Source organism: Rhopilema esculentum, chromosome 12 (assembly GCF_057945365.1).
Source record: "Rhopilema esculentum isolate cy_ngs chromosome 12, ASM5794536v1, whole genome shotgun sequence".
In the NCBI taxonomy this organism is placed as follows: Eukaryota; Metazoa; Cnidaria; class Scyphozoa; order Rhizostomeae; family Rhizostomatidae; genus Rhopilema; species Rhopilema esculentum.
In genome coordinates, this window is record NC_142826.1 from 1,295,299 (window position 1) to 1,308,598 (window position 13,300).

At 36.1% G+C, this 13,300-nt stretch overlaps 2 protein-coding genes across 5 annotated transcripts in view; both read right to left on the reverse strand.

Moving 5' to 3' along the window:
* The window catches only part of LOC135681365 (microspherule protein 1), a 19,653-nt gene extending 7,341 nt beyond the window's left edge, over positions 1-12,312 (reverse strand). For 2 of the 4 annotated variants that reach the window (XM_065195811.2, XM_089111785.1), the window contains exons 1-10: positions 11,918-12,312; positions 10,467-10,514; positions 9,744-9,818; positions 9,387-9,496; positions 4,242-4,350; positions 3,770-3,908; positions 2,896-2,962; positions 1,825-1,952; positions 1,247-1,329; positions 492-707 (exon numbers count right to left, since the gene is read on the reverse strand). In XM_065195811.2, the coding sequence (XP_065051883.2) occupies positions 492-707; positions 1,247-1,329; positions 1,825-1,952; positions 2,896-2,962; positions 3,770-3,908; positions 4,242-4,350; positions 9,387-9,496; positions 9,744-9,818; positions 10,467-10,514; positions 11,918-12,145 (1,203 nt within the window). In that variant the 5' untranslated portion in view covers positions 12,146-12,312. Of the gene's footprint in view, positions 1-491; positions 708-1,246; positions 1,330-1,824; positions 1,953-2,895; positions 2,963-3,769; positions 3,909-4,241; positions 4,351-9,386; positions 9,497-9,743; positions 9,819-10,399; positions 10,433-10,466; positions 10,515-11,917 lie in introns of all 4 variants that reach the window. The other 2 variants (XM_065195812.2, XM_065195813.2) reach the window with 2 other exon arrangements.
* Positions 5,244-8,786, reverse strand: LOC135695966 (uncharacterized). The gene is made up of 3 exons (XM_089111784.1): positions 7,887-8,786; positions 6,311-7,674; positions 5,244-5,847 (listed from the first exon to the last, which is right to left on the reverse strand). Exons 1-3 carry the CDS (start codon positions 8,235-8,237, stop codon positions 5,502-5,504), a joined length of 2,061 nt encoding a protein of 686 aa, XP_088967910.1. The 5' UTR covers positions 8,238-8,786; the 3' UTR covers positions 5,244-5,501.
* Positions 12,313-13,300: the final 988 nt, after the last annotated feature.

Consider the following 13,300-nt stretch of genomic DNA (forward strand, 5'->3'; position numbering starts at 1 on the left):
GTTATGGGAAGAATAACGTCCAGAAAACACAAAGCCTCTAAAGAAAGAACAAGCCCAGTGTGACAAAGCCTTTTTATTTTCAAGTTTACTTTTTGACAACTTTTGAATGCAGCCAAATACAAAGCATCTATAGTAAACTTCTGACCCAAGGGAAATGTTTTGCATTCAATAAATTGTCAATCAATTAACTTGCAATATAGTTGAGCAGTGCATATTTAGGGTGCATACCAGAGCGTCTTGTTCATCAAATTCCTATTCAAGTTTTCTAATTCAACAAAGATAAATATTTTCCACAAAAATCTAACTTATTAAATTTGGCCATTACATATTGATGGACTAGAGATTGAGAAACGAGAGAAATGGCCTAAAAACTTAAACTTCTCTGCACATATTAATCCGCTTTAAACAGATGAAACAATGAAAACTTTCTTCGTAGCAACAAGTACGGAAACCCAAATGGTTTAAATACAAAATGAAATGTAGAGATTTACCTCCAATGCACTGTTATGCGGTAACTGTATTGATGATCCGGCAACCACAGGGGCACCATTAATGAACACAGGGCGTCTGCCTTGATTATGCAGCATAAATTTGCCATCGTTCGTCATTTTGATCATGCCATGTCTACGCGAGATTTTCCACGTAGGGCCTTCCAGCGAGAAATCGATATCTACACGCGTGTCGGACGTATTTCGGCCAAAGGTTATCTGCAAAAAAGAATATATCAAAAGATTACTATTACCCAAAAAACCACCTTTTAAACTAAAAGTTATCGATAGATAGAGTCCCCCTTTAATAACGTAACATAATATGACTACATAAGTCTAGGCCGTATGTCTATGAGAATAGATAGAAGCTAAACTAATGCTGATCATTATGAATTTGATCTCTTGTGTTCGAAAATCACTACCTTCTTCAATTGATCTTTAATTCAGCATTAAACTAGCCAATTTCCATGAAAAGAGGATCGAAATTCAAGCTGGCTTAAACTTAATTTTAGAAATTGCGCTTGAAGTTTAATGCTTCATTTAAACGTAAACTTGTAGCCAATCTTATTGATGAAAAGCTCTGTTGTGAAACTCATCAGTAAAAGGACTTAACAAAATTAATTAAAACAACTTTCTGGTCCATTAAAAGGAGAAAGCAAACAAGAATAAAAATCGAATGTAACTCATAACTCGAACTAATTGCTGGGGCAGGATTTTCAACTCTGGGGTGTTTTATCAAACGAAGCAGCAAAACTCACCTCTTTAGACCTCATAAGGTAACGTACAACCCTTCCGCGAAGAACTGCAAGGGTTTGTGAATCGAATTCTGAGACACTTGAACCTAGAAGAAATAAACAATCTCAATCAAGCAGGGTTGATAATGTTACATTTCACCCTATAACTCTATCTTTTTGAAAAGGGTTAAATTGAACGGTGCGATTTTCAAACGAGAGAAAAGATCTGTATCTAGTGCAAATGCGTTGACCGCAAGGCCTACAGACTCGTCCACGCACATGGTATAATCACATGTAGCCTACGACAATAATGTCTCGCATTTATAGCAATTTAGTACACATTGCTTGCACTTCCATTTTTACAAAAAGATTACTTAACTATTTTTTATCTATTTTTTATTGTCATTTTCTATTTTGACATGTTATTGTCTAAAGAAGCTAAAGAATGACTGTTTATCCAAATTTAAATTTCTTTCTAACAATAATTGGTATTTATTTGCACAAAAAATTGCCTTTACAGAACTTTAAACTGAAAAAGGTGGTATGGCATAACAAGACACATCTACAAATCTGGTGAAAATGAAATAATCCAAAAAACTCACCACTGCCAATCATTTCATCCACAATAACCTGCCACTGGGGAATCTCCTCCTCCAGCCGTTTCAATTCTCTCTTTTGCCTTCGATCAACGGAAAACAGCTCTTGATCTAGCATTTCGTCTTTTGATTCTCTAAAATCAAAGGGAACTGTCAAATATTAGCATTTTCATTTGACATAAAGAACATTTCCTAAAATTGCTAGTTTAAACAAGCAAAACAAAGTAGCAATAGAAATGTTTATACAGGATAAATAATTTTCAGTGCCAATGGTGCTGTTATCAATCATGGTCCCGATAAAATAATTACAACGTTACAAAATCTTGAAGTGTACAACAATACGTTAAAATCCTTTAAAATTGTATCGCCTGTGTCATAATACATTATTTAGGGAGAAGAAGACTTAGAGCACTGCTCACAGCTCGAGTTTGTAAAAATTCAATGCAGTAACTTATGCCTACCATTTGAAATATAATATAAGATTACAGTATAAGACAATATAAGGGCCGGGATAACTTACACACTGACTACTTCAACATGTATTCAAAACTACAAAATTAAGCAATTGCTTATTATCTTTTGCGTTCACAATTGCTTATTATCAAGCCAAATACGATAAGAGAAGTGGGAGCCCAACAATGAAATTTTAATTCAACTCAATGGAAAGGTAGGAAAAGGAAACAGTTAAAAGCAGTAGAGTCTGCACGGAGGCAACAGTCGCCTGTGTTGGATATTGAAACAATCTGAAAATGGTCGAAATGGAGAATCCAGAGTTTTACACAAAGCAGGTGGCCTAAAAATGGTTTAAATGACAGTACACTGTGATCTTTGGTTATCTATGAATCCCTTTAGAAATAATTCTAAGCAACTGTCCAAACTTGCACAAAAAACTAGCACATCATTCAGGTTTTTCTTCAGTAAATAAAGAATTGAAAATGATTATTTTAAATTCTAGAGCTCATGTTCATGACAATGTTGGCATCCCGGGAATGATTCCAGAAAAGGAAGCTTTAAATGATTTTATCTTTTAGAAAAAAGTTTATACGGCAGTAGGCCCTACTTTGAAATAAGACTTACAAAATTTCATCATCATTGAGTCTCGATTCCATATCGTGAAGATTCACATCAGTCTCACTTGAGCGGGCTATGGAACCAATAAAAAATTCAAATAAAAATAGAAATTTGAGGCTGCTGGTCAAGCAAAATTACAGTCGAGACAAAATGCATTTTCACAAATTTATTCAACAACTGAAATCGTCAACAAATCAATCCAGCTCTTAGCACTTAGATCATATGCAAGTTTCCACTAATTGATACAAAAAAATTTCCAAATCATTAGGGAAGAAAAATCATTGCCGTGTGTCGGGTGTGTTAGAAACATGAAATTCTCACACTTTTTGATATGGTTTAGGAGAAGCTTTCGCCTACAGATTAAAAGTATGGGTTGAAAAATGAGGTTCTGGCTGCGAAAGATCTTAATATAAAAACGCGGGGAGATGGTAAATAAAAACATTTCTGAGAAATAAACAGCATTTTTTGGTCAGTAAGAAAAATTTATCTTTTTAGTGCATTCAGTTTCCTCAAAACTATGTTGACCAGTTCTAGTAAATTTGAATTTGAATAGCAAATTTCAATTAAGCCCTTAATAATAAAAAACTTCAAAATAGCATAAAAAGCGATAACGCGACAATCCTAAGAGATAATAAGGGAAAAGATATGCAACAATCAAAATCAAGGAAAGGATCAATAATTTGAATCACAAATTTTCGGCATCTGGATAAAAGATTTTTGCTTTCATTTTGATCATGAATGATCTATCCTTTTATACTTAGGAGCATCAGAGAAAACCCTCACACATCACCTAATCATTAAAGGGCTCGAGTTAACAAACCAAGTTATAAAATGGGCTCGAGATATAGAATTGCTGACCCTTAACATAAATAGCACATACCAGACTGATCTGACAATAACTGATAGTGCTTCATTAACAGCCAGTGGTTCAGCAACGCTTTTGCGGTTCTTGATTTGTGAAAAATACTCTGATTCTCCTCGAAAAGATTCTCGAATTTCTGTAAATTTGGGTTGCTGTTCTGTGGTGATTGGATAATAGCATTTATTATCAAAAGCAAAACAACATCTGCTGAAGTTATTATGATTTTATAAATGTTAACAACATATCTAAAACTCCTGTATTTTTAAAGACACCAATTGATGACACCTTTTTCATGGAGGGTACAGATTTTTAACTAGGTACAGTAGACTGTGATTTAAGTCACAACAAATGTGGCTTGAAAAGTTGTGATTGTGAACTAATTATGACTTCAAGCGGAATAATTTTGGATGTTTGTGATGAATCCTGCAGTCTGCCTACAACAAGAGCAAACATTGAAAGTTACCCTAATACACTGAGGTAAGTGACCCACCGATGCAATGTCAACAAGCACTAGTTCCTCTTCTTTGCTCCATAATGCACTGCTCTGGATACCTTGTATCACGTCGGTTGGTAACTGTTTCATGGCTTGCTGAGATAGCCTGCAATGAAATTAGACCATGCTCATATGCGATTTAGTGCCGAGTAAAAACAAACAGATCTTTGATCTAGCTTCTTAGTTTTTGTGACAGCTTCCTGAACAAATCTTTGTTCTCGTGTAAATGTAAGATTAAATGTAAGATTAAATTTGCTTATAGAAAAAGGACCTTTTTCGGCATGCCGTAAAAACCAGACCCTAAGACCCAGGACCCTTAAGTACTAACATTAAAAGGGACCCTTAACACCAGAATGAATTTCAAATCCATTATAAAAATACTCAAATTTATTGAAATATATGCAGTTGAATGTTGTTAAGTTGTAACCCAGAAAACATAGACTTTCACTAGGCTGGACTTATATCCAATTCCCATTGAATTAAAAAAATGGTGCCATAGATCAGAGAGACACTTGCTAAGTCAGACCATTTCCTTATCACCCCCACCCCCCCTACCCCTTTAAAGTATAAATTAACAACATACTACAACTAGCATAAGCGTCAAATCTTGATTGGCTAGGAAAGGAATCACCGCCACGGGAATCGTCTTCGAACTGAACCAATAAGGTTGCGAGAAAGTCTTCGAGAAGCACGTTTTTTGGCCTCATGAACCCCCTCCCTTTAAAAAGAATCTGATCACACATACAGTGGGGGAATGGGATAAAACTTTGCTATTTTATTCCAATGACCCTGACGCACATTTCCAGAAAGAGCAAACGCGCGATCTCAAGTTTTGCGAAAGTTATGGAGGGAATTGTCAAATCTTGCGCCATCGGCCTTTTCCGTGTTATCATGGTTGAATTCTGGGATTTGACAGACGTGTTTTGCTGAGTTTATTCTACAGGGAGCTGTATTTTGACGGGAAAACTATTGCAAAGAGTTTTGAATCTGTGATGGATTGGCAACAGGTATTTTCACGTGCATCGATACTGTAAACTCTAGTCATAGAAACACAAAATGTTGCATGGGGGGTTGTAGCTGGATGAAGCAGAATGTTAATACCCACGGGGCTTTGATTACAATTTTCACATGTTTTGGTCGAAATTTAAATGGAGTGAAAACAACTAGAGTTTACTGTATCAATAATTTATAGCATAGTTTAGAGGCCTAGGCCACTTTTCTGTCTTTAGTAAAATCGATTTTCGAGTTTTTAATAATTCAAATAGGACCATTTATAAGGCCCCAGCTACAAATTTCTTGTTGAATTTGTAGGCACGATTCTCCAGCGTCCAGGTTGTCTTCTTCCACAATTTCATCATCGGTAATGTCATCATCTTCGTGCGTATTCGACGTTGGAGTTTCTTTTATGTCTGGATTGAAGATAGATTCCTTCGCTGTTGAGGCTAGGGTCTTCATGGCCTTGAGAATCTCCTCACTGCAAATTGTACATGCCCGTTTCTCTTCACCGGACAAGCATTCAGTGTGGAAGGAGTGCCCACATGTCTGGAACAATATGATGCCAGATCCTGTCTCTTGGTGTGTACAGTCGGCTAAGTCGCATTTGCTACAACGAAAATTTCGTTTAAGTTCCAGACATTTTATAAAAATTTCGTATAAGTGGAGCATATCATTTTATTGTAATTTTGAAGGCAATTATTATGAGACAATGAGACCTAGCAATAATTTGTGTTCGGTTCAAAACATATTTTACTTTGCATTTAGTTGTTATTCGATAAGTAGCTATAGATTTTTAACTTGACAATACTAAAAAAATTGATTTTGACACCAGCTCATTTTAAATAATCAGTAAAGAGTTTATTTCTAAACTTGAAATTGGCTAGGTAAATAGGACAAGGAATTGAAACAAATCCAAGGGTATATGATTTTGGATATTGTATACTTGTAAACAGTTGTATACTAAGCAAAGTACTTATATTTGATATATGCACTAAAAACAATTTTTAAAAATTTTTTGCTAAAGTGTTTTTATCTATTTGGCAGTTTGCCCAGCTCTCGGTGCTACAAACCTTAAAGGATTTGGTTCCTTCCCTGCAAACTGAAATCCTACTGGTAGCACTTTCGATGAAACAATGGTTTCTCCATATATATGAGGCAGTTTCCAATATGTCATGCCTTTTTGCCGATTTGCTGGGCGATTGACTTGGGATGCTGCATTTGGCTGTTCCTTTATACTTTTTAAAATGTTGAAAATAAATTTGGATGCCTTGATTTTCAGCTGTTTGAGTTTTGAACTGCTGAAGTTAAATTTTTTTGGCCTCACAAATGCTGATGAAAATTTAGCTGATGTTGTCTTGTTGCTGTCAACTCCTTTGGCCTTTCTTGAGATCAGTTCAGCATCATCAGATTGCACTGTTTGTGATCTTAAGAGAGAGTGGAAGTTCTCCACTGGGTATTCATCAAAAGCATTGAGGCTGCTTAAAAGAGCTTGAAAAAGTGGATGATTGTTAGCCTTCCAAAACAGAATATTACTTAGCCAGACCAAAGGAGCTTTGTTATAATGATGTCTTTTGTAGCAAAAGAACATTAACCAACACCTCAACACTGCATCCAGGTACTCAGAGGTTCTTCCAGTTTTAAAGATGACTGAGTAGATAGACAGTACAAGTGGAAGGTAATTGTCTAAGATGTTCAAGAGAGTTAAGAACTCTATGCTTTTGCAATTGGAGAAAATGACAATTACTTGTTCTCTGATGAGTGTCCACCCACCATAAAGTATCTCTAACAGCAAAGAAATTCTCCATGGTTTTGGCTTGTTTGCAAGTTGCTTTTTATCCCCAAAGATAAAGGAATAGAACATTTTAAAGAAGTCAATGTTTAGAAGGCAAACACATTCTCTCGCATTCAGCTGAATATGCAGAGGACCAATCATTGGTATAATGTTTTTCAAGCAAGATGGAAAGTTTTCAGGAATGTTATACTGAACCTGTCTCATATAGAATTGAGCAGGCCAGTCCCCAGGCTGGGGGCAAAGAAAGTACTGAAGATATTTTTGAAGACCAAGTTTCAAGGCATGAGCAGAAGTTTTGAGAAAGTCGTCAAAACTTCTCAATTTTTGCTCAACCTCATCTACAAGTTTGCAATTTTCCATCTTTCGCAGAGATTTTGTGCTGGTTTGATCCTGTTGGTAATCATGGATTTCTAAGCGGCTTCTTTCAATCTCAGGGTTGAAAAATGAAGATTTGACCCAGTATGGCATGATGGTTGCAAAAGAAGAAAGCAAGTTTGGTAAATTTTCTTTCAAATGATTTTCCAGGATTTCAATGCTTATCCCATCTTGATTGAAGAAGCTGGCATCAGTAGAAGAAATAGCCGGTATTGATGGAAACTTTTTTAGAAGTATGGTTGCCATTTTTGTTGCTGTTGAAGTTACCTGAAATAAAACCAAAAATTAAACCTATCATAATTTTACAAGCTAATAACAATTGCACAATGCAAATATATTCTTATGCAGATGTTAGGGAGAAAAGCAATTTTTTGCAATAAAACTTAGATTCTGCAAGTCAAGTGTATAAACATATGTCTAATACACAAAGTTTAATCAACTCAAGTCATCTTGAATTACTTTTTAAAGATGAGTTATACCTGGTCTTTTGGTCGACGAATGGTATGCACATTGGTGTAATCATCTATCATCAGTGTCAGGAGACATTTCTTTTTGATGGCTTCATCAATGAATTTAATGACAGTTGACTCGTGGGAATCTGCTGTTCTAATCAAGTCCCTTCTTTGGGTCGATTTGGAAACAGATATGCCAGTTTGATTTAAGATTGCAAGCCCAGATTCACTGATTCCCTTTCCTGTCATATTTTGGGCAAAAATTTTCTGGAACCAATTGGCTTTTTGGGATTGTCCATACACCAACATGTATATTATGGCCACAGCTTTCTTTTCATTTTGCTCTTTCTTGAAAGGCGTCTGGTGTTCCTGTGACATTGCTGTTGTGATGGCATGAAACAGCTTTGTTGCACCTGCAGTCCTGCAAACCTCCTGGATCTTATTTTCTTCCCATTTCTGAAAATTATCAATTTCGTAACAAGCGAAAACGAGTGTTTCGATTATTTTTTCTCCACCTACAACATGTGTATGGGCAGCGGGGGTAACACACCCCGTTGTCAGGAATTCGATTTTTGTTATAAAATCTTACATTTTAAGACAATAGACATATTGTTTAATTGACAATTGACAATAGATATTTTGTTTTACCAGATGTACTATTTATTCCTTCTTGATCCCCCCGTTTGGGATTAACTGGATTCGATCCACATTTCGCGCCAAAACTGTTTTTCCGATTCGCACTATACCATCGTAAATGTCACGTGAGTTTTACGAAGTTTCCATGTTTGTGGATGTTATGTTGCGAAACAGTTATATGAATTTTGTATCACCTAAGATTATGGTTGCCAAACCAACAGCTTTGTAAGTACCATGTTTTAATTTTCTAATTAATTTGAAATGCTATTGAAGTTTACCACCCTATGGATCTTATATTTGATTGGATTCCTATTGGCGATACTAATAGGCCATATCAACCTTAGCGAAACATTTTGTGCAGAGAACATTTTAAGAAGCGTGAAAAGAAATGTTCGGGGTTTAAGTTGATACTATGTTGTCATGTAGGTATTTAGATTATTCAAGTAACCATATTATTTCGTTAGATATTTATCAAAATTTACAAGAGCGATAACTTTCGCAAAACTTGAGATCGCGCGTTTGCTCTTTCTGGAAATGTGCGTCGGGGTCATTGGATTAAAATAGCCAAGTTTTATCCCATTCCCCCACTGTATGTGTGATCAGATTCTTTTTAAAGGGAGGGGGTTCATGAGGCCAAAAAACGTGCTTCTCGAAGACTTTCTCGCAACCTTATTGGTTCAGTTCGAAGACGATTCCCGTGGCGGTGATTCCTTTCCTAGCCAATCAAGATTTGACGCTTATGCTACTACAACTATAGCTGTAATGAGGAAACTTCCAGCGAGGGGCAAGAGAAGAATAGAAACTGTTTCTTTCTATGCTGTGACATTCTAATAATGAGCAGTTTGTTAGGCATCAAAATGATCTACAGGCAACATATTCCAAATCACTTACTTTGAAACCACTGGATCGTACAGCAAAGCATACCACCTCTCTTGGACTTCCCGTAATGTGAAATGACATGAGAACTTTACCCCAAGGTGAACTGCATTGAGATCATTTGTCTAAAAAAAGTAAAATAGTAATTAAGTATATTTTATAACCTAGCAGAGTACTGACAGTATTTCACACTGTAGTGCTGACTGCCTATGAATTATATTTTTTGTATTCTGCATCACATATGAAAAAAACTAGGAGAAATAATCAGTATTCTAATCACCATTTGCAGGAGCTTTGTGATTATGGCCCTCTGCAATTATTGGTAATATTCACAGGGTTGGCCTCCCAAATCAATGGAAGAGAAAGCTTTACCTGTTGAACAGCTGTTATCAAAGCCAGATCATCAGTAGGTCTCCATCTTCCAAAATCTGATGGAACAGGCTGGGGCTAAAAGAGTTAAGAACCTAATAGTAAAATGTATAATTATATACAGAACAGGGAAAGATTTATAACTAGGGGCTATGATAAGTACCTAAGCAGGATAAATAAAGAGAAACCCTAGGATAAAAGTGGTAGAAATTCAGCTCAATAAGGAAGTTAACGAGTAGCAAAAGAGATACCATGATTTAAATGTGTTGCACCCAAGCCAATAATGGAGAGAACCAACACCAACAGAAAATATTGATGTAGAGAATGTTGCTTTAGTTAAGCCCATGTGGGGAACCATCATCTGCATTCCATTAACCTAGTTCTTCAAAATGAAACAACTTACTATGTTCTCCTCTTAGAAATTTGCGTCAAGAGGCTCAAGAAAGTCTATAAATTTACAACAACCAAGTTAATTTAGGGCCTACAAAAATGTGATCAAGAAGAAACAATTGTAAGGTTTTGCAACTTGATACCAAGCAATGATTTAATTTCTATCGATATAAGAAAACTTCATCACTTTTACATTAAATGCATTTAATAAAACATCATGTTATGATAACATAAATAGAAATTCTGCTCATAAAATGACGTCAACCTACTTTTATGTTTCTGGTAATATAGGATTCTGGATGCTAGATAAGAAATGGAAAAGTTGTTGATTCTTACTTTAACTCTCTTGGACTTTTTCTTTAAAGCAGAAGATTGTCTTGAAACCTAAAAGTTGGTCATAACTGTCTTAATTTAACAAAATATGCCACAATGGCACTTGCAGCTCCTTCTATTAAAACATCAAAGCAAGAAAAACTTCACTCTAGAACACTGGAACACATGCAGAACATTCACTGAGATTTTGAGTACAATTAGAAAGACCATAGTCAATAGAAAAAACTTTGGTCTGGAAGCCTTTGTTCGTGTTCTTTGATTGCAAATGAACTCTCGTCGACAGAAAACTTTGTCACATAATCAAAAGTATGCAAAACAAATGACATCATGGATGCACATGGATTTTTCACTGAAGATGCTCTCTGATTGGTATCTAGTTGGGTAACTGATTGTATTTTTGATACAGAATTTGACAATGGTAATGTTCAATTACATACACAACACTGCATTTGAAGACTTCACTCAACCATCTATGACTATATTTTCTGACCTAAAAATGTTGAAGCTGTATGATCTCTTTCATTTATCTAACATAACAAAATACTGCAATGTAGGCTAAGGGCCTGTTACAGATTGTTAATCTAAATAACTGTTGTTGTTTTTTAGGCGATGCTCCTGAAAAACATTTATGTAGTCCAAAATAGAAACAGAAAACATTAAAATATACCTGAGCACTGTCTAAACTACTACTTCTACTAAGACGTCACATGCCGTTAATGCTGCATGCCACGTCTCACAATGTCATGCCAGTTCTTTCTATCTTGTGTCGGTTCAGATAATCTATTCAATGTTTATGATTCTTTTGAGAAATCTAATTTAATTCCAATGCTGGCCAAACCTTGCCTTACTGTCTGCATCCAGATCATCATTGGTCTTCCTTGTGGCCATTATACTTTCCTAAGATATTCTTTAAGGGTACATTCTAAAAACATTGACTAAACAAACACTGGGTCACATAAGAATTGTCTGTCTCCACAATAATTGTCCTGTTTCTGTTTGAATAAGTTCAATGATTTGGCATTACTACATCTCTTGGAAGACAGTCCCATTCATGCGAAAACCTGTAGGCATGCTTCCTAACATTGGCGAGGAAGCGCATCATTGGTCTAGAAATTTGGCAACCACACTTTTGTTTTTAAGCATGCTTTACACTGAGGCTTATCACCAGACCTAACTTGGCCAGCTTGTTCTGCCTAACTAAGAAAAACTTGAGGAGAAACAGATACCTTTGGTATTATGTCAACTGACATTGATTGATGCAAATATTGCAATGCAATAATTTCATTGACATAATCAGAAAGATGACTTCCATGCTTAAACTAAGAGGATTTTCTGGCTTTCGAATGTTACCTACTTAAAGTACTCTGACTTTATGAAAACGTCAGTTCAACAGCTCAGTGAGTTGTGAAATGTTTAGGGACAATAAAGCAAAAACGCAAGAAAATAGTAAAAACCTTTTTGGCAAGAGGCGATGGCTTTTGATCAGGCTGACTGGACTCAGAGCTTCTCCGTGATGATGGCATTCTCTTGAACGGGTTACTTGTATCTACAACTTCGTCGTCAAACTTCTTACGCTTTATTGATCGGGAGGAACTTCTTCGAAGGCCGTCTGGTCCAGGCAGCCTATTGAAAGAAAATGAAGCGTCTTCTGGGCTGCTTCCTGTCGGGTTTATGTCTGACATTGCCAATTCACAAATATGCTCTTCAGTCGATTCACTAAACGGCCAGTATTTATTTCACTGTGTCTCATTAATCCATGTAAAATTACAACATGCTCACACGGTAAAAAGTCAGTATGCGAGCGCGCTTGTCCGCCATTTGCTTTGCTCCTCCTTAGCATCAATAACAATAAGCTCAGCTCAGCAGCCACCTGCGCGGTGAAAGGGCTGCAACTCTACGTCCAAATTTGAAGAGGCCAAACACCATGTTATATATTATCCAAAAAGCAAGTATTGCTTTCCTCATATTCAAGAGAATCTACTATTTTTATAAAAGAAATTGGCTAAGACTAAGAAACTCCAGTACTTGAAAATATGCAATTTGCAAAATTGAATTTTTGGGTGGGGGCTTATTCGAGTCGAGGGGGCTTATTTCAGAGTTTAGTATTTTCCTCAAAGGTTGACATAAGAACGACATAATTTTCTCAATGAATTAAATTGAAAAATTACAAAAAGGTTATTGTCCTGTGGGGGCTTTTTGGAAATAAGATTTTACTCTGCAATTATGCTTCCCTTGAATAAGCCCCCACAGGGCAAAAATGATTTTTTAGGTGGGGGCTTATTCGAGGGGGAGGGCATATTCAAGCGTGGGGGCTTATTCGAGGATTTTTGGTACAGAACTCAAAAACTTTCATGAATATCCATTAATTTTATTGCTAGGTTGGTTTGCACAAAGCACAAAAAATTTCAGAGGCATTTTTAAGGACAGAGCCCCTCTTCACAAGCTAGTTGTATATGTTTCACTCAAGTTCCTTACTTAGTTGGCAATGGAAGCTAACCTTTTATTATGCTTTTGATTTCCCATGAATGAGCAATAAATTTTTATTTTATTAATAATTTTTATTAGTCTTAAAGAATCAGTGAAAAGCATGAATGACTTCATATACACAGCAGAGAATCTTTAACACAAATACAAGTATATCAGGTGCGATCATGGTTGTGGTTATTGGTGTGGCTTCTAAAAGTTGTATACAGTCCATCCCCCCTCCCCACCCAACTTTTTGGGGTGGCACCCCTGCTAAGAAACACTGAATCTTCATGTCCACAAAGCCCTTAATATTATTTCTAAGATTACATCAACATTCAGAAAATAAGAGATTCCAGTTAAACCCAAGTTTT